This window comes from Cardiocondyla obscurior, linkage group LG23 (genome assembly GCF_019399895.1).
Source record: "Cardiocondyla obscurior isolate alpha-2009 linkage group LG23, Cobs3.1, whole genome shotgun sequence".
Classification (NCBI taxonomy): domain Eukaryota; kingdom Metazoa; phylum Arthropoda; class Insecta; order Hymenoptera; family Formicidae; genus Cardiocondyla; species Cardiocondyla obscurior.
This window is the reverse complement of record NC_091886.1, coordinates 3,478,438-3,497,181: the sequence shown is the minus strand read 5'-3', so window position 1 is coordinate 3,497,181 and position 18,744 is coordinate 3,478,438. Positions and strand designations below refer to the sequence as shown.

General features: G+C 41.1%; 2 protein-coding genes across 4 annotated transcripts in view; both read right to left on the bottom strand.

The window, feature by feature from the left end:
• Nucleotides 1-3,250: 3,250 nt before the first annotated feature.
• Nucleotides 3,251-10,165, bottom strand: LOC139111283 (sodium-coupled monocarboxylate transporter 1). Of its 2 annotated transcripts, XM_070671440.1 has the most exons (14): nucleotides 10,025-10,165; nucleotides 7,298-7,490; nucleotides 6,812-6,971; nucleotides 6,668-6,733; nucleotides 6,538-6,589; nucleotides 6,390-6,457; nucleotides 5,517-5,668; nucleotides 5,256-5,396; nucleotides 4,889-5,113; nucleotides 4,575-4,758; nucleotides 4,382-4,468; nucleotides 4,128-4,291; nucleotides 3,888-4,046; nucleotides 3,251-3,798 (listed from the first exon to the last, which is right to left on the bottom strand). In XM_070671440.1, the coding sequence occupies exons 2-14, from the start codon at nucleotides 7,483-7,485 to the stop codon at nucleotides 3,672-3,674; spliced, it is 1,773 nt and encodes a 590-aa protein (XP_070527541.1). In that variant the 5' UTR covers nucleotides 7,486-7,490; nucleotides 10,025-10,165; the 3' UTR covers nucleotides 3,251-3,671. The 2 variants fall into 2 exon arrangements, with proteins under 2 accessions (XP_070527541.1, XP_070527542.1); XM_070671441.1 differs by lacking the exon at nucleotides 10,025-10,165 and having other exon boundaries at nucleotides 7,298-7,730.
• An 8-nt stretch (nucleotides 10,166-10,173) lies between these two features.
• LOC139111274 (endoplasmic reticulum transmembrane helix translocase) overlaps nucleotides 10,174-18,744 on the bottom strand; it is an 80,132-nt gene continuing 71,561 nt past the window's right edge. The window contains exons 4-21 of one of the 2 annotated variants that reach the window (XM_070671423.1): nucleotides 16,995-17,622; nucleotides 16,490-16,755; nucleotides 16,174-16,402; nucleotides 15,941-16,094; nucleotides 15,719-15,871; nucleotides 15,452-15,634; nucleotides 15,243-15,380; nucleotides 15,046-15,166; nucleotides 14,809-14,963; nucleotides 14,559-14,734; nucleotides 14,247-14,486; nucleotides 13,936-14,151; nucleotides 13,671-13,860; nucleotides 13,370-13,600; nucleotides 12,959-13,295; nucleotides 12,713-12,875; nucleotides 12,478-12,621; nucleotides 10,174-12,371 (exon numbers count right to left, since the gene is read on the bottom strand). In XM_070671423.1, the coding sequence (XP_070527524.1) occupies nucleotides 12,264-12,371; nucleotides 12,478-12,621; nucleotides 12,713-12,875; nucleotides 12,959-13,295; nucleotides 13,370-13,600; nucleotides 13,671-13,860; nucleotides 13,936-14,151; nucleotides 14,247-14,486; nucleotides 14,559-14,734; nucleotides 14,809-14,963; nucleotides 15,046-15,166; nucleotides 15,243-15,380; nucleotides 15,452-15,634; nucleotides 15,719-15,871; nucleotides 15,941-16,094; nucleotides 16,174-16,402; nucleotides 16,490-16,755; nucleotides 16,995-17,258 (3,468 nt within the window). In that variant the 5' untranslated portion in view covers nucleotides 17,259-17,622 and the 3' untranslated portion in view covers nucleotides 10,174-12,263. The remainder of the gene's footprint in view (nucleotides 12,372-12,477; nucleotides 12,622-12,712; nucleotides 12,876-12,958; nucleotides 13,296-13,369; nucleotides 13,601-13,670; nucleotides 13,861-13,935; nucleotides 14,152-14,246; nucleotides 14,487-14,558; nucleotides 14,735-14,808; nucleotides 14,964-15,045; nucleotides 15,167-15,242; nucleotides 15,381-15,451; nucleotides 15,635-15,718; nucleotides 15,872-15,940; nucleotides 16,095-16,173; nucleotides 16,403-16,489; nucleotides 16,756-16,994; nucleotides 17,623-18,744) is intronic. The other variant, XM_070671424.1, reaches the window with a different exon arrangement.

Sequence of the window (18,744 nt, the reverse complement as noted above, 5' to 3'; positions counted from 1 at the left end):
TGGAAATAGTTGCGTCGAAAGATTAAGCAGCTGGGAGACGACCCCTCCTCCCCCTCCGTATAAGATAACGCTTAGAATTCGTTAGTTGGATTTAGGTCGAGTGTGATAATCGCGCAATGCGTAAATAATACTGTCGGCCGCGTTCCCTTTGAATTAATTTAAGGAGTAATTTATTTATATATCGGTATTTTTTAATTAGCAATAATTTAAAGTTAAAATATATTCCGTAATAATATGCTTCAAATTTTATTATGAATAATATTCACTCGGATGCGAGATAACTTCTGTTTAGGAACTAACAACTTGACACCACCAAGGTTCCGTCGTTATTGCGTAAAGCCAACGTATATATAATTCTCTCTCTCTCTCTCTTTTTTTTTTTTTTGTTGTTTTTTTCTATCAACCTGACCCAGCTACAAATCAGTTTCACGCGACTCGCGCGGTCAGACCCGGCGACACACTCGTGCGGAAACAATGCCGCTAATGGAGAAAAATCGCCCAGGTGTGATAACGCGGTGCCTTCGTACCCACTAATGTGCTACACGATGTGCTACAACTACCCGTGCAATTAAGCGAAACATGTCGTCGGGACGCTGGGAAAAAAAAAAATTCCAAACGGGTGTTGTCATTAAAGAATCTTTTTCGCAGCTAAGCATAAAACTAAACGTGTTTCAAAAAGAAATAATATATCATATACGTTAAACGCGGAGCGGAGATGCGACACAAAGACGGGAGAGATAACTTAATTATGGCGCGATAACGAGTTTTCGAGCGAAAAAATTCTGGCCCTATCGAGGAAAAAAAAAAAAAAAAGAAAAAAAAAGAAAAAAGCCGCTGAGTGAAGGAACGTTTTGATTTTGTTCCCTCCCTTTCGGCGATCGATCTAACTGGAACCGACAACAAGTGCGCAAAGCGATCCGCGGGGGATCTCACGATTGACCTGATTTTCCGCAAGATTAATTCGCGTGATTCACTTTCGGAATCGTGTCTGGCCTGCTGGCTGAAACCGGGGCTTTATTTTTTCGGCCGTCCACCCCCGTCAACGTGTAGATATGCGACGATCCATATAAATAGGGAGGGAATGACGAGGAGGGATGCGACGTGACCGAAGGATCCTTCGAATTGGAGGGAATCGAGAGACTGTGAAATTTTCATTCGCCCTGGCGGCAACGACGGTATGTCGTCGCTGACCGCTCGCCGGGAATTCACTCGTGCCCCCGCCGCCTGATAACTCGAGTAGAAGAGGGATGCTTCTCTGCAGATACAACTGTAACAAGGAATAATTGAATTAGAAGGACAAATGGTCTTCCTCCTTTTCGCCTACAGATATTTCCGTCGGTGCTTCCGCGACGTCGGTGGCCGAAAAATATTTTATAATCCCGCGTGCATCCGTCGTAAACAGCGCGACAACGCAATATTTGTTTAATCCTCGTCTCGCAGATTATTTCCAATCAGCCATTACGATTGCGCGCCGCGCTTCCGCGGGAGAGAAAAAGAGAAAGAGAGAGAGAGAGAGAAAGGAGAAGATAACGAAAGGAAGAAAGAGAAAAAGATACGACATTTAATTAATACGCGGGACACACGTAAATTTTATTCCGTCGAGGGTCGAAGCGCAAAAACGAAACGCGGGGGAGTGGAGTTAATTAATTATTCCCTTATTACGCTACACCGGGACGGTGGAGTGCGCGCAGGGGGCGCGGGCGGAGTAACGAGACTGCAGTCGTCTCATTTCTGACTACCTAGCGAAAATTTCGCTAAAGTGCTGCTCATGTGGAAATGACATAATTCGCGTGCGGCAAGGGCAATTGGCAGTAATTAAAGTGGGCGGGTGAGAGAGGGGCGGCCGGAGAGTAGCGGGGCATGAATGAAATTAAGGCGGGTAGCGAAGATGACCGTTTACATGGGTCCACGTCTGCTCGACTACGCTCTCTGTGCCGCGACAATAAAACGAATTTGCATACGGGACAACTCGCCCCCGGACGAATGTCCCGTGTCTGCGTCTCTCGAGCGGAACATTTTCCTCGGACGGGCAGAGTCATCGGCCGCGGCCGAAAAAGCTGAACCGCCGTGTATTAAAAATTTATTAAACGCCGTTCCACCGAATCGCGAGCACCCCCCCACGGCCACGCACGGCAAAATTCTACAGTCAAGAAGGCTATTAAAATATTCGTTTTACGTGCTCCGAGCGCGAATAAAATGGGCACATTGTTTCCTCCCTTGGACCAAAGATTCATCGCTTGTCGTCTAACGTCCGCTCTCGCGAAACGAGCTGGCTTTACCGTAACGTTCAGAATAATATTATCGCGCGACGATAATGGCAGAGTTTCGGAGGGAGGTGGGCGTTTAAGAGATTAAGCGCGCGACGGCAACGAAATGCAGAAACACTCGCGAGGAAGGCGAATGCCGGGGAGGAACGCGCGGCAGCATTTTTGCGGCGAACGGAACGATGCCTCGCGCGTCGGTGTGCGCGCATTCGCTCGCTCGCGCTATAACGTATTTGCGAGATCCGCCGTGCTGATGGACATATAATGCGACGTGTGATTGTAGGCCCGCCAATCGCGGCCGATTGTGCCCCTGAAGGCCCGCTAACTATCTCAAACTAGCCCCATTCAAGCCTCGCGACCTCTCTCTATCTACCTCTATGTGTCTATATCCATCTCTGCATCCCGCCACCTCAGCCACTCTACCCCTTTCGCTCTCTCAACCCCGGCTCTCTCCGCCGACCATTCCCTCCACCCTCGCGCGACCAGGTCGGCTCGTCTCCAAAGCGGGCGCGCGCGAGTCTACGCCAACTCCTCCGCGTTATACGTATACATGCGCATACATATAATATATAGATATAATATAAGCCGCACGCGTAGGGCGTACGTGGAAATTCCGAATCTATCAGTCGCCCAGACGAATGCAAATGGCGCATGAAGCGCGCTTAATAAAGCCCGTACGCAACTTGCGAATTGCAATTTTCTTTAGGACGTGCCACTCGCCACGATCACGCGTGGCGAAAAATTTCTGGCTCTTTCCGCGTGAACGACGCGATTCATCGGGACATTAAATAAAATAAATGCATCATTTAGCGGTGGCTTTTCAGCGAATTCGTGTCTTGAATATGCCGATTCGATCGCGTGGGCATTCTGCTTCTTCTCGAGGTATTTTTTTTTTTTTTTTAAGTGTTTGCGCGCAATTTTTTGATCGAGAAAATTAATTATTTTCAACTGGGCGAAAGTCGATGGTGATTTAGATAACGAATGACTAGAATAGATGAGCATTTTATTATTTCTACTTATTTTACGGAAATTGTAGATATATATATAATTGGTACTTTCTATATTATCGCGGAATATATATATTATTCAACATATATATATTATATATGTATATACTGACATATAAAAATATACCTACATTTTCTCTTTTACATATTTAATTTAATGTACATTTACGTCTAATATAAATTTATGTACATTAAATTCAATTAGCTCGATTGCCCAAAAACATTGACAACCGACGATTTATCTCGTACATTAATTTTTATAAATGCATACTTTGAAAAAACAACGCAATTACCTACTTATACAAAACAAAATCTATAAAAGGAATTAAAAAATTCCATCGTTGTTAATTTATCGTATCTGCCAATCAAGACTCTTTTTTTTTTCTTTTCTTTTTTCTTCCTATAAAATGTCAGTCTGCGACTTTCGACGAAGGACCGACAATAAGTTCGTCGATACGTGCAGGTCAGTCGACACCGATCCTTGCGATCCATCCATAGGGCTTGGAAATTTTGGTTGTGGTAGCCATCTGTAAATCGAATGCGATATTTCTTACTTCGCAATGAAACTTTTACTGCGACAAAAGTTGTAATAAAAGTTTCTAAGCGAGTCGATTACCTATGAATCACCGGAGAGAGCAAACCCTTGTCGATCGATGAAGGATCTCGCGCACCTGTCATCCAAGTGACAATTCCACCCACAACAAGTACCACCAACGTGCCAATAGGAGCAACCCAGTGATAGGATAACCGATATAACGGGAAGACATCGTCCTCGCTGTACGACACAGAGCGTAAATTAATCGGAATTAAAACGAAATAAATGAAATCATTAATAAAAATGAGAACGGTGACTTACTCGGGCCATTCAAATTGCTTTAAAAAATCTTGGCTGACATTACCCGCGCACTGCGGAACTGGAAGTTTTTTTGGTACTATGAGACCAGACCCGATAGCCGCGTTCGCCCCAAAACTGACCCACCCGGACATTGCAAATCCTGCGATGGCACCCACGAAAGCACCCTGCACAAAAGATTTAAGCATCAAATAAAATTCGTTTAAAAAAAAAAAAAAAATTAATTTATATCTTTTGAAATAGATTTTGTTTTGTACCTTAGAATTTGCCCATGGGAACAAGATTCCCAGAGTAAAAACGCCGAATGAAGTCCCGGCAGCGATTGCGGCCAAACTATTCGTAACCTAAATTGCGACAGCAAAAATTACAATTTGAAAATTTCGAGATAAATCGCGACGAAATAATAACGAAAAATAATAATTAAAAAAAAATAGAATCTATATCACTCACAGCTAAAACTCCTCCGAGTCTCTCGATCAAAAAAAGCAAGCACAGCGCCAGTAAGCCGAACAGAATGACAAGGGTTTTCACGAAAATTGTGGAACAGCGATCGTTAGGCTTCATTTTAAAGCAACCTTTAACGAAGTCTTCCAAAATCACAACGGATGTCGAGTTGAAACCCACTGATAACGAACTGCAAAATAACGAACGTCTCTAATATCTTCCCCCTTCGTTTTTTTATAATTACGTGCATTAAACAAAATTATTTAAAATTTATTTTAATACGCGAAAACTTTTTTTACGTTAACTCGATCTTTAAATACCTTAGCGCCGCGCCGAAAATCCCGGAAATAAAAAGCCCGGGTATTCCGTGTAGATGGCCGGCGATCTCCATGACATAAGCCGGTAATAGTTGATCGTCGGCCGTAATTAAGCCGGAAGCTCTTGGATCACATTTCGGTGGCCACCACCAAGCGAGAAGGACCAGTCCGCACCAGCAGCATATTGAAATAAACAGCATAACGCTGACAGTAAATAGCGCGATCGATCTATAACCGAGATAACATAAAGACATTGACTATATTAATATACGTATAAATATAAATGGCAGATGTCTGCTTTCTATTATTTTTTTTTATTCTCATAAAATTACTATAACGATCAAATGTTGCTAATACAATCGGTACTCACAATTGAGACATTTTAGTGCTTTTTAACGATTTGTATCGTTGCACCATAGTCTGATTGACGGCGATATACGCTGTACAGTACAACCAAGACCCAATCAACACTGTCCAAACTGTGTGCCGCGTGTAGGGGGATGGATCGAAGCTGTACAATATAACTTTACAATGTAAGGGAATACAAAAGAATGTTTGATACATTTGCGCAAAGCGTAGGGATTGTTGTATTTCTTTTTTTTTTCTTTTTTTTTCTTTTTTTAATTCTTACTTGAGAAACTGGATGCGTTTAGCCTCAATGGCTTTATTCCAAATTTCCGATGCTCCGATCTGATAAGTTCCTAAAGCCGTAACCGAGATGACCGCCGCTATCATCACGCCGACTTGCAACGCGTCTGTCCATACCACTGCTCGAATACCGCCCTGTTAAAATAATAGAAGAAGCAATAATGCCGGGGTAAAGCAGAACGCGGCTTGGTTAAAAAAAAAATTTTTCTATAATGACGAAACGCTCGGTTCGAGTGGCCGCGCGAATTGCATTACAGTCGGCACAACGCGCTCGCGCGTGCGCTGGCAACGAATAATAAACAAATTTGTAAAGAGCCACTCAACCACGATAAATTCTCATTAATACGAGATCCAACAAATTGCTCGGATAATTACAGGCGCGCGATCCCGCGATTAATCACTTCAACGCCGGCTTTGTGATCCGCTGCTACGATAACATCCGCTCGACGTTCTCCGCGCCATTGTTTCCCCGCGCCATTGTCGGGCTTTCAGTTTCCGTCCATAAACATTTCCAGTACTAAGGCTCTCGCGTGAGATTCTTCACGGCATTGTCCACTGAAAATTGTTTCCTATGGTAGACCATGGTCCGAGGAACTCCAGCGATTCCGCGAGAATTTGGCCGACGAGCCTCCCCCATAAAATTAGCTTAGGCTTCTGTATCCCCGACCGCCACGACCGTTTTCATCATCCCCGCGTATATACCAATCTTATTAACATTCAAGCAAGATCGTCGACACGAAAATCCTCTATGCAGTTAAGATCGATCTTTTTTTCGTGTATAATATTTGCGAGGTGAATAAAAGGCGTATTAAATTATTAATCAAACTTAATAAAGAAATTCATCGATGTGACTTACCAAAACGGTATAAAAAACGCAGACGACGCATACAACGCTTCCGATCACATGTATATTGATGCCGGTCACTGTAATTGAATTGAAATCAGAGTCTTAATGCGAGATTCTGTGTTGAATTTCTAACGCGAATAATACGGCTATAAAATACCTTGATTTAATGCCAGCGCGGGGACATAGACTACAATCGATTGGTAAAGAATCTGAAATCAGTCGTGTCTTATTCGCGTGATTTTTCGTAAAGCAACGGCGAAAGCTGAATGGGTCAAGCTTAGACTTACCACGTCGAAAACGAAAATTGTAGAAATCAGAATCCGCACAGGTCGACCGAATCGAATTTCCAAATACTGAAAGGAGAGTATTTGTCAAAATCGCGCCTCACTGCGAGGCACATTTAAGTAGAAAAAAATAGAAAGAACGTATACCTCGTAAACGGAGTTAAGCTGCAGGGTGGTGAATACGGGAAGGTACACAGTCGCGACCACAACTCCAGAAAAGAGAATCGATATGATCGTGATCCAATACTGCGTGCCGAAATTGTAGATCTCCGCAGGTGTGCCCAAGATCGTCACGCCTGATATGAAGCTACAGTTACGATCGTAATTGATTAAATATTCTGCATGGCAAATCGACCGAGCCCGAATCGAACGATAAACATCTATAAGCTACGCGTTAAATTTTATTATAAAATTTATTATTAATATTATTATTAAAAAAGAAAAAGTTTCTTTTGAATTCTAAATATTCGCAGGATCAAAACGATTCCGACGTTAACGCGTTCTGCGAGTCTTTTCTTACGTTTCCGAGTGTGAGATCTTGTTTTTCATCAGTTCTCCCTTTCATTTTCTTTTTTTTTTTTTTTTTTTCTTTTAACAGTCTTAAATCCTGTAGAATGGCGAAACCATGCTTACCTGGCGACGAGGGAAGCGGACACGGGAAAGAGTCCTAAGCTCCTTCCGCCGAGCAGGTAGTCTTGCGTGCTTGACTTTTGCGCCCTTCTGAAGTGCCATAAGCCGGCTGCGGCAGACATGAGGAGCATAAGTGCAAACACCAGCCAATCGATCCAATGGAAATATCCTCTTTCCGATATAACTACCATCTTTACTGAAATTAAAGTGGCTAAATATATCTAATGCATTCCGGCTGTCGCACATTATGCCTAACGAAACTTTCGAGCACGTCTGCATCACGACGTCGTAAATAAATTTCCGCGGTAGATATCCGTTGCATATCTTAATCGCATTAACTTACCGTACACGAATATATGAATATAATTTAATATCTATCATAAATACCATTTTATCTAATAGCAGACACAGACCCGGCGCAAAAAAAAAAAAAGAAAAAAAAGGGGAAAAAAAATTTAATGAGCAACTTTATCGCCCGAAATTAGATTTGCGACACAAGTTTTCGCAATGAGCTGCGTATTATCGTTCCGGGATGGTTCGTTATCAATAGGTATATACCAACGAAGGAGCCTACCCAGGCGGCTTTTCTTTCGAATCGTGCATTGTATCTTTTCCACGTCGAAATTGTGAGTCGTATCTCAGATTACAAAGCCGACGCACCGATATTTTTAATCCGCTAGTCCTACTGCAAGGATTATCGACTGGCACGTCGCCAGGAATATTTCTCCCAATTTATTTTTTTTTCTTTTTTTATTTTTTTTTTCCTCAGCTTACATCGCATAACGCGTCCGCTATCTAGCTTCAGCCGGCGTGCGCATTAATTAAGTATCGTCCGTGAGAATAAAAATGTATCAAGGATGCACGTCGCGTCATCAATTGATCGCAAAGGATACCGAGATCGTATTAATAATGCTATCGTTAAAAGTTTCCCCCGTTGAAGAAGCCACTGACCTATGACTTCTTCGCACGTGCTAGTAATTTCATCTCGTTGACGTCAACTGAATGACAATCGTGACATAGAGTGCTTTCGGTTCCGTATGTAGCTCTCGCGACGCCGACCGTCAGACCGCCATATATTTCCAGTTCGAACTAACGAGCGGCGCGAGGCGTGATTACGGCAGATAACGATCTAATCGGGGGAAGATAAGACTAAGGGACCGTAGCTACAAAGAAATTAACGATCACGGAAGCGAGGAATACATCAATCGCCGCGTTATCGCGCGAGTCGTATTTCTTATTTTCTGTAAATCATTTCGTTACACGTTCTTACTTATCGCGCCGGATTTCTCGAGTGATCCTTACATTGTCGTACGTGGAGGTACCGTTGATATTAACGTGGACACGCTTGGCAGCTGCAACTGTTTCCTACCTCCGCAAAGTCGCGTGGAATTTCTCAGTTCAAAGTTCTGTTATTTTTCAATCAATCGTCAGGGTCAATTGTCGAGTCCGTGGCGTTAACAAGCAGAAAGTAGTCCATTAGTAAGCCGGATCGCGGAACCATGTCGGGTCTCATTACTATCCTTAAGTGGAATTTGCATTGCTAATTAATATTTACATCGGCAAGGCTGCGCGGTTTGTACGTTGTGCTGTTGAAATTCTTTCCGTGCGTCACACTTGTATCTTGTTTCATCGCGCGAAAAAAAAAAAAAAAACTTACGAAAATCGAATTGTCCTTGTGCGAAGTCAACTACAATGGCATTTCGTGCGCCAGATCTCCGGCGATGGAAGCTGCGGTCGAACTGATCCCGCGCACTATCATTCTATATAAAGTCCAATGGTCATATCCATCAACGTCACGATAATGGAATTCGATAATAATACATGGTGCCGAGAAACGCAAACGAAAAAATAAAATAAAATAAAATATAAAAAAAGAGACACTTTGATTTAAACTTTCGAAAATTTCAGAGGTCGAGAATTTTAATCTTGCCTCAATTACGAGTCCGATAATTACTTGCCGGGCGTAATTAGCTGCATCAGCAGTGGATAATCAAAGTTTACCGACTATTACGACCACGTAGCAGAAGCTCGACGGACGATACATTCTTCTACCGTTATAAATAGTCCTTTCTTATATTTAGTACACCTAGTCATGTGGTTCGCGCGAAGATATGCAGGAGAATCTCGAGGAATATCAGGCGTTTTGCGAATAACAATAGCCGTGAATAAACCTTAATCAACGATCGGTAAGATCCAGCTACGTTTAACATGCAACGTCCCATTTTAGCTCTTCCCACACTTGCGCTATCGAACTTCTCTCCTTGCTGTTGCTCCGCGTGAATACAACATTTTTTTTTTCCAGTCGCGAAAGAAAAAGAAAGAACTCTTTTTTTTCGCGTAGAACAACGCGGAGAGTTTTATAATTATTCTCGAACGTGTACATAACAGAATGTCGCGTAATGAGCGGCGTCCAAAATTTAATCGTCCTATTTTTAAAGATCTCGAAGAGAGAACTCGCTCGCCGTCAACCCGGTTGTCTCACAACGTGCGTTAACAATCTGAATTTAATTCGCGCGCGGCTCGGAAAAAAACTGACCGAGAAATTGTATGCGACCGGTTTGGCAGGAAGGGGAGAATGTAATTGTTATTCAGTGCTAAATGCCACGCGTGCACGCTCGAGGAATGTAAAAGAAAAAAGAACAGAAAAAAAAATTTCTTACGATTCCCTCGTCTCGAGGAAAAGAAAAGTTTCCTCGACCCGTTCGACAATTGGTCAAATAATCTACTAACCTTGAAGAGCAAGCCTCGAGACTGTTTCATTCAAGTCCGATTCTAGATTTCTGTTGTACCGGGTTCAGCACATCGCGGACTGTGGCGGTGTTTTCGAAAATAGCGGCCAGTCTATTATCTTTTCTTTTTTTTTTTTTTTTTTAATCAGCAAGCCGCCGTTTTTTTTATATAAACGGCGCCAATAACCGGTCCGTTTCTTCGGCTTTTTACTCCGCTCTCTTCCTCGTTTATTCAATATTGGTCCCTTTAAAGTTACGCCTTCGCCGGTCGCTAGCGAGTCACATCGTCGACGTGGTATCCGTCGCCTCGGTCGAATAGCTAGCGGCGTGAGGAATGCAACTAATTTCGAGCTACTCGTTGAGAATTTGCCGACCGGATAGAGGTATCACGCAGCGGAGTCCCGTCGGGAAGCTTTGACCGTAATTCGGTTCCTCACGAAGCACATGGCGCGAAGTTTCGCCGCGTGGTGACGCCGAGCGTAACTGTTCCTGGCGCTCGGCGACGGTGACGATGACATATGCTCCGTTCTCGCCTCTCGAGAGCCAGCGAAACGTCGGCCGGCTATCATGTACCCCGGGACCAACGAGAGACGCGACCGTAAGCGGCGACCGCGATCGACTGAGCGGCGAACGCGAGCGCGAGCGATGGCATAGCCGACGATTACGTCGTCGGTCACAAATCGCGAGTGCTTTCGCTAAAAAAAGGCGTCATTGACAGTGGCACAGTCAGCGTAAAGGCGCCGAGGTACTAGACAGCGCGCGGCCGATTAGAGCGTTATCGATCACGAGACTGCCGGGACTTTGCTCGTAGTTACGACTGCCACGAGTCCCCGAAGGCCTCTTTTCCGGCCTTCCAAGTTCAATTTGCTCATTGAGTCTACGTCAGACCGTGTCACGTATTAAGGAGACTTAGTTTTTTTTTTTGTTTTTTTTTTACTGGTTTTTTTTTTAATTTTTTTTTTTCTAGGCTTTGACTCGATCTTAATTAATTTTATACTTACATTGTAAACGTCGGAAATCAAAAGTGATAACCCACGGCGAATAAGGTCGTACGTAATCTTCCCCTTGTATTGTTGCGAATGTAATAATAACTTTTTTTTGGATCTTTAATCACGACGTTTAAAGACAAATTAAAACTACGTTAATCAAGCTAAATTCTCTTGCACATTTTCCAAATTTTAATCTACATTTGTCGATATTACTCTAAAAAAAAAAAAAAGAGAACTCTGAAAATCATTTTTAATGAACATGTCTTTTTATTAGTATTATTATAAATGTACATATACAAGTATGTTTAGTCCGATTCGAATAAAGAAGTTTCATTAAATTTCTTTACTTCGCCGCTGATTCGGCGGCGCGAAATAAAATGAGCACTGATCGCACACCGGAAATAAAATCTGAAAACTACAAACTTACAATTATACACGCATGTTTGACTCGCAAATATGCAAAATCGTAGAAATATCAGGATGCATGTGCAACATCATCAAAGTGGAATGCAACTGTAAATGTATAAAACTGCTACGTGTCGTGTCTAAAACAGTCACTCGTAAACACTTCGCATTTCGTTAATTTCATTACGAACGAAAAATTAATTACAACCACGCAACCCCGTGCGTGCCTATATAAAATATATGTATATAAATTTATTTTTTTAATACGTCTCAATTAGAATCTTGCGCTACGTGCGAATACTGCACAGGGGGAGAAAAAATAAAATAGAACCGTTTGTCTGCAATTATATACACGTAAACGCGCGTCTTTTTTTAAAAGAACAACCAATACTGGTTGTTAATATGTCCAGAACTTACGAAAATAAAATGCCCTGCTCCATCAATAAATATATACATATACCGATTTGTCGAAATAATGATTGAACATTATTAATATCTTTATCGACAATAAATAATGATCGTCAGAACGCTTTTCTTGTTCCACAGAGAAAAAAGTTGACAGCACAAAATGGATAATTAGGCGAATAATGATGAATGAGCTGGATGCACATATTTATATTTTCACATTACATTTTTCATATAAATATACGAATAAAGGAAACAAAAAGAAATAACGTATCGACGTAAGATACAAAATGCAATTGAAGACTTAGTAATTCGTGTGTATTCACAGGTACGTTATTGACCTTTGAAAAGTTGTCAGCTCTTAACGTGGAACAAGATCAGTAACAAAAGTTACATGCAAAAATCTTTGATAAAGTTTGTAATCGATAAAAAGTAGTTTCATCACAGTTTGTGTTGTCTTCCTTCGCCAAAGAGCCATAGACAAACTCTATCGACAACGTACGAGAAGACAAAATCCGCGACTAGTATCTGAATCAATGTCATACGGAACTGCAACATGTAACAATACGTAAGTAATGCATGTGACTTAGGGATTTTCAACGGCAAACAAATTGCGACAAACTTAATCTGTGTTTGTGCGTTACGTAAAACTTACCTGAGTCGGAAAGTCCACAACCTCGAACTGCTTTGCTAAATTCGACAAAAATCCACAAGCCAGTAATAAAATAAAGATAGCATTGCCAACAAGGCTGAACAAAAGAGCCTTATTTTGTGTTAAACTCTCCATAAATGGCTGGCCCTATTAGAATCATAAGTGATAATGAGAATTAGTCGCTTTATCGTTGCTGATATTGCATTAAATAGATTAAGGAACGTAAAGAGGCACTTACTCGATAATTTACAGCAAAAGTAGTAACCTGAAGAGACATCGAGATTATATACACACAACTATTAATTAAATTCGCCTCGAAAGGTTGTTCTTCGCCATTGTCATTGCCTTCCAATACATTCACTTCCTTGGTGGTGTTCAAAATGGCTGATAATTTATCGTTTCTATAATAAAAAAATTAATAATTAATAATTTTTAGATTTAGAAAAAGCAGAATTGAATGATTTTATTTAACTTGCAAACTTACCTCGGAGATATAATAGTAGCTTCTCTTATCAAATAAACGAGGCTGATAAAATGCACAGCAGCCTGCAGTAATACAGTCGCGATGGTGTACACGTTAAAGATGTTAGGTAGCGGTCTTTGCTGTGATAGAGTTTTTAGCGGTTTCGATCGTGAGATAAAAAGGAAACATGCCGCCAGAAGAATACCTTGCAAAGTCGCTTGTGTGTCGCTAAATTTAATTCCATCCAAATATAATACTGATTGGCTGTAAGCAAGTATTAACGCATTGAGCGCCAGTATTTTGAACATCTGCAAGGTAGTGACCAGAGTACAGCGTCCTTGTTTGATTACGTGACAAACTGCAAGTAAATACTTGTATATTATCGAATATTTAATGAGTAATTTTTTTGGCGTTATATTCTGTGAGTCTTACTGCATTGAATAGACGACATTTTGCTGGTAAAAGGAGCTGCGATGGAAGCATCACCGAGTTTCACGATTACAGACTGTTCCTGTCCTTCGTTATCGATTTCTTTCAGAATTTTCTGCAGCTTCGCGCGAGTGTTTCTTGGTCCATTATTTGTGATCGACATCAAAGGGTCGTTCTTTGGTTCTTCTCGCTTATCAGGGACTTTTTCGGGCGGACTCGACAGAATTGCGACACCTATCAAAAAATAAAAAATGTAGAAAAACAGATGTACTCAATTTTTACAGCATTACTTTCGTCAACTTACCCACTTGTGCGTGTTTCAAAGCTCCAACATCATTTGTCCCGTCACCGCACATCAACGTCGTATAGCCTAAAGATTGCAACGATACGATAATAAATTCTTTTTGTTTTGGTGCGCATCGCGCAAAAATCACAATATGTGGCAAGAGCCTTCGAAGAAGTTCCTGCTGATGTTCTTTCAGATACGTTAAACCCTAGAAAAGTTTATCGTTCATTAACAAGCGACAGCTGTAATTTTAATTAATAGAAAATCTTGCTCAAATACGTACTTCACCCGTTATGCAAAGCGCATAATCTTTCCAGATTTCTTTGCGTGATTCGACATTTTTTAAACTTAGAGGAACCTGTGTTGTTTTGTCTATACTCTCCCATATCCACTCGTCATCATCTTCAGTTAATATAAGTGTACCAGGCTTCTTCGTGAAATGCAGCTCGCGGCTCACGTGGCAAGCCGTCAAAGGATTATCACCCGTTATCATCATCACCTAAATAATTATATATTAAATTCATTTATTTCATCATAATTTGGCAAACTTTTTTGTTTCGAATATCTTTTTACATTTTAACAATAATGTCTTACCGAGTGTGACGAACTAACGATCTCTTTGATAACGGCTTTCGAATCAGATTTGAGAGGTGAACTAATGGCAACGAATCCCGCAAACGTAAGGTTGCTTTCTAACTTTTGACGAGTTAATTCTCTTAAGTCTTGAGAAGATAAGCTGCCAGTAAGTTTTCGATATCCCAAAGCGAGCACTCTCGCCCCACGCCGTGTAAGAGATAAGTAAATTGAATCGTAATTTTCCGGCACAGAGGATAACTGAAATAGCCAATTACATCGAATATGAAAGTAAAATCATTAAAATCAATTAACGTACAAAATGTCGCTCACCAAATTCTTTAGAGTTTCTGGCGCGCCTTTCACTGTAGCCATATAATGCGTCTCTGAAGCTCCAGGAAGATTGTATCCGACGACAACGCACATTCTTTTCAAGTTTGATGAAAAATGATACCGTTGTATAATTTTTAGTGCAGGAGATTTTCCCTTTTTAGGAATTACAGAGTCACCTAAATGAAATATTTGCGTCAAGTAATAATGCGTTGAAGTTTTCGTACTATACTCTTTGCAAAATTATAATTACTTTTTGTGAGATTCCAATTAATAGCTTTGAGAGTTGCCTTTTCCAATGGATCTCCGACGATCCGGTCATCTAATTGAACTAGAGAATGACACGTGGCGAGCACTTGAATACTCTCCAAAGGTGCATCTGATAGTTGAAGCATGTCCGGCTTACCGCTTTAAAAAAAAAAATTAAAATTAAAATTGTATCTAATAACACGAAAAATTATGCATAGTAAAATAGATAGCAGTGCCTTACTCGATACCCGCGATACCCTCGAATCCTAAATTATCGCTAGTCAGCGTGCCAGTTTTATCGAAACAACAAATGTCAACTTTGCCAGCGAATGGAATTCTGAATGGTTCCGTGCAAAATATACCTGCGAAAAAATTATGTATTAATTTCTCTGCATACGTGACTAGCTTGAGTATTTAACAAAGTAAAACTTCGAGTACCTAATTTGGCGAGAGCTACTAGAGATGTATTTACGGCCAGAGACAATTCTATAGGTAACTCTGGTGGTATAACAGACGTCAAAATTAACGTGCATTCCAAAAATAGTTTGTACTTGTTTCTTGTAGGATCTTCGCTGCCTAGAATTGAAATTTACGTTATGTATAACTTTATTGTGTAATCTCGACCTTTATATGTGCAATGGAATTACCTTTAATCCAGACGTACGTAGCAGCAGCAACTGCAAAAATCAGCAGGAATAAGATAAAGCCAAAAGTCTCCAAGTTATTGGCCGTGACGCGTTTAACGCCGAATAGTATCGTTCTTAAAAGTTTTCCCTGCGATGTAGAAAAGCCGGTGCGCAATACGTAAGCAATACATCCGTTGTCGGTCGCTGTAAAATCGTGCATTAATTAATTAAAATCTATACGAGTAAAAATATCGTGGAAATTAAAATATATATATATATTAAAAATACCTCGGAGACCAGGAGTATTTTTACTAGGAGATGTATGCTGTAGAACTTTTGTACCACCGAAAAGCAAGTGAAGTTTATCGTCTCCTTCGATATTTATCGTTCTACTTGCATCAATGTCTTCTATAGGTTCTTTCATTTGAGGTATAGATTCACCTACACATTTTTATTTGTTATAATTTCATTTCCATAATTTAAATGCAATACCAGTATTGTTTAAAGTACCTGTTAACATGCTTTCGTCAACTACGCAAGATCCTCGCAGAAGTAACATATCACATGGCACTAAATTATCCTGTTGAGACCTTGTAATAGAAACTACATCCCCGGGAACTAATTGGTCTGTAAATAACAAGCGCCATCGCCTACTTCTGTACACCTAAAAAACGAAAAAATAAACATAAGTAATTTTTTTTTTTTTTATTAGAGATAAGCAGATGGCAAACAAATGTCTATACCATTATCATGTACGGTTTATTGCCCATTTTACGAATCTCGGCCATATTTCTCAATTGCTGTTGCACCAATGTGCACTCAAACATGATAAGCATGATTAGCGTAAAGATGCTATAATACCAATATTTATCTAAGCACCAAAGCGCCACGCAGAATACTTGAAAGACAAAGAACGGAGCGATAGCACGTTCTTTAAAAAGTTCCCAAAACTCGGGCACAACCATGTTCAATCTGAAAATAAAAAGAGAAATATTATTTTCAATTATGTAAAAAATGTCTCGAAGAGACAACTAACGTGAGAAGTCGTTCACACCGTACTTGTTTTTCCCATATTTTGTCTCAGCTGTTGTAACTTCGCTTTGATCGAGGTATCCTTTCCATTCGCAATAATGTTTGACGGAATGATCGGTCGGGAACTGCAAGCCTCTGAACGACTTTATGTCGGGATCCCAGTAATATTTCGTTTTTTGAAAAATGAACCAAGGCTCCTGCTTATCCGCGTGATGTAACAAAATCAGCTCCGAGCTCCCGTTGTTTGGGGTGGGAATCACTTTGACCATCGCGGCTTTGTACGGATCTTTCACCTGAAATTTAATTCGTAAAATAAAATAAGGAACGTCGCGGTAATAAAAATTAATAATATTAATAATAAATGAATACGATATCGCCCCAGATTGTTCGAAATCACCCGCGGCGAGTCACGTGATCGGCCTAGCAGAAGCTATCGGCCAAACGAATGGCTGCCACGTAACGAGACATATTGAAACCACGAAGGGCCACGTGCCTGTTATTCGAGGGAAATTAAGGCCGTGCGGCCACTTACCGATCTACAATTCAGAAACGTGTGGATGTGCACGGACCATTGGCAGCACAGACCCACGAATATTTGCAGCACCCCGATCGCCATAACGCCCATCAGGCCCGCCTCGTAGTACTGGTCGACGCCGTATACGAAGATCCAGCAATAAATCCACAGGGACTGTATCATCATGAACGGCAGGACGTAGCCGTAGAACAAGCAGTTTCGGTCATTGTGCAGGCTGACAGACTGCACGAGGTCGTCTATTCGCGATGGGGCCACCGCCATGATTACGATTAACAAGTCGCGCAACGGCCAAGCGACGTTTTAACGTCCAGCGAACTTTCGGCGTCACTCACACATCCAGAGACTTCCCTTCAAGCGCGAACCACAATGCGAGCTGGACGGCCGCGTTATTTCCACATGTGACCGGTATTTCGCGGAGAACGAACGAAGCCGTTCGTGTCGTAGGGTTATGTTGAAACTTATTCGAATGGGTGATACGGGTGCCAGTACACACAGCTGACACAACTCGCGCAGCGCTAGCACGGCGGTATCGCCTATCGGCTTGATATTTCTCGGTAGATAACTCAGTCCGAAGCTGAATGTCGATATGATACTACAAGCGCCATCGTGATATCCCCAAGCAGAACTTTAAACTGAAACCAAATATGACTGTGTAGCCGCTATGTTTAAAGACTTTTTTTTTGCTTTTATTAATTAAAATTAATTAATTTAATAGAAGAATAATTTATGTAACTTTGTCATTTTCTTTTTGTAATTATAGCTTCTCTTATTATTAATTTACTTGGATATGCCGGTCGCAATCTACTTGTGGCATGTGATCAAACTTTTGTACTATTAGCATGTATTGGGCAAGTTCGATACATATTTGCTGTAATATAAAAAAAAAAAATAAGTTGATTCGTTTTCGGGAATTGTAATACTGACGAAATTTCAGCCACATCGATACAATGATATTAAACGTAACATATAATTTAATTCAACGAGCATTTTGTACGATAGGCGGACAGAGAAACTTAGCTTCGGACTAATATGCTTGTTAAATACTTAAAATATTCCCTTGCAATTAATTACAATATAACTGTACTTCCTGAACCGGTCACTTTTAACCCGCAATGTTTAGCATTGCTTTCACTTAATCTTTGAACGTCTGGCATTATCGTGCTGCAGCGGATAATAAAATTTTCACTAAAAGGCAATTTATCTTTATCGAAAAGCATCGAGAGAATGCATGCGATATTTCATATATAAAAAAAAAAAAAAAACGAAAAACAAAAAAAAAAGGGAAACTTTATCAGCGATTTCTATCGGCTGTCGGAACGCCTCGGTATACGAAACAGCATTTCACTTCGCTGACACACTAGCGACGTCGCGTAATCAAGATGTATCCGTGTCATCCGGAGAAAAACTCGGTTCACGCCAGAGAGCCCAACTCGGAATCGCGGCTTCCACGCATCCACATACAGAGGCTCGTCCGTATGAAGGCAACGCTTCGGCTGCCGTCGGATAGAAGAAAAGGCCAGAACTATACACTGTCTGTCCTATTCTTTCGCGGCGTCGCCGGCAGTTATCGCATATCTGCTTCTCGACAACATCGCCGAATTATAAGAAAAAAATAGACATATATTTTTCACTCTCTCTTTTTGCGGCTAGTCGGTGTCGTACAATCGTACTTGTCGCGGTAGTCCATTGTAATCTCGATGCCTTCATTTAATCCAAGAGATCAATTGCGAATAATTTTTAAACTTAA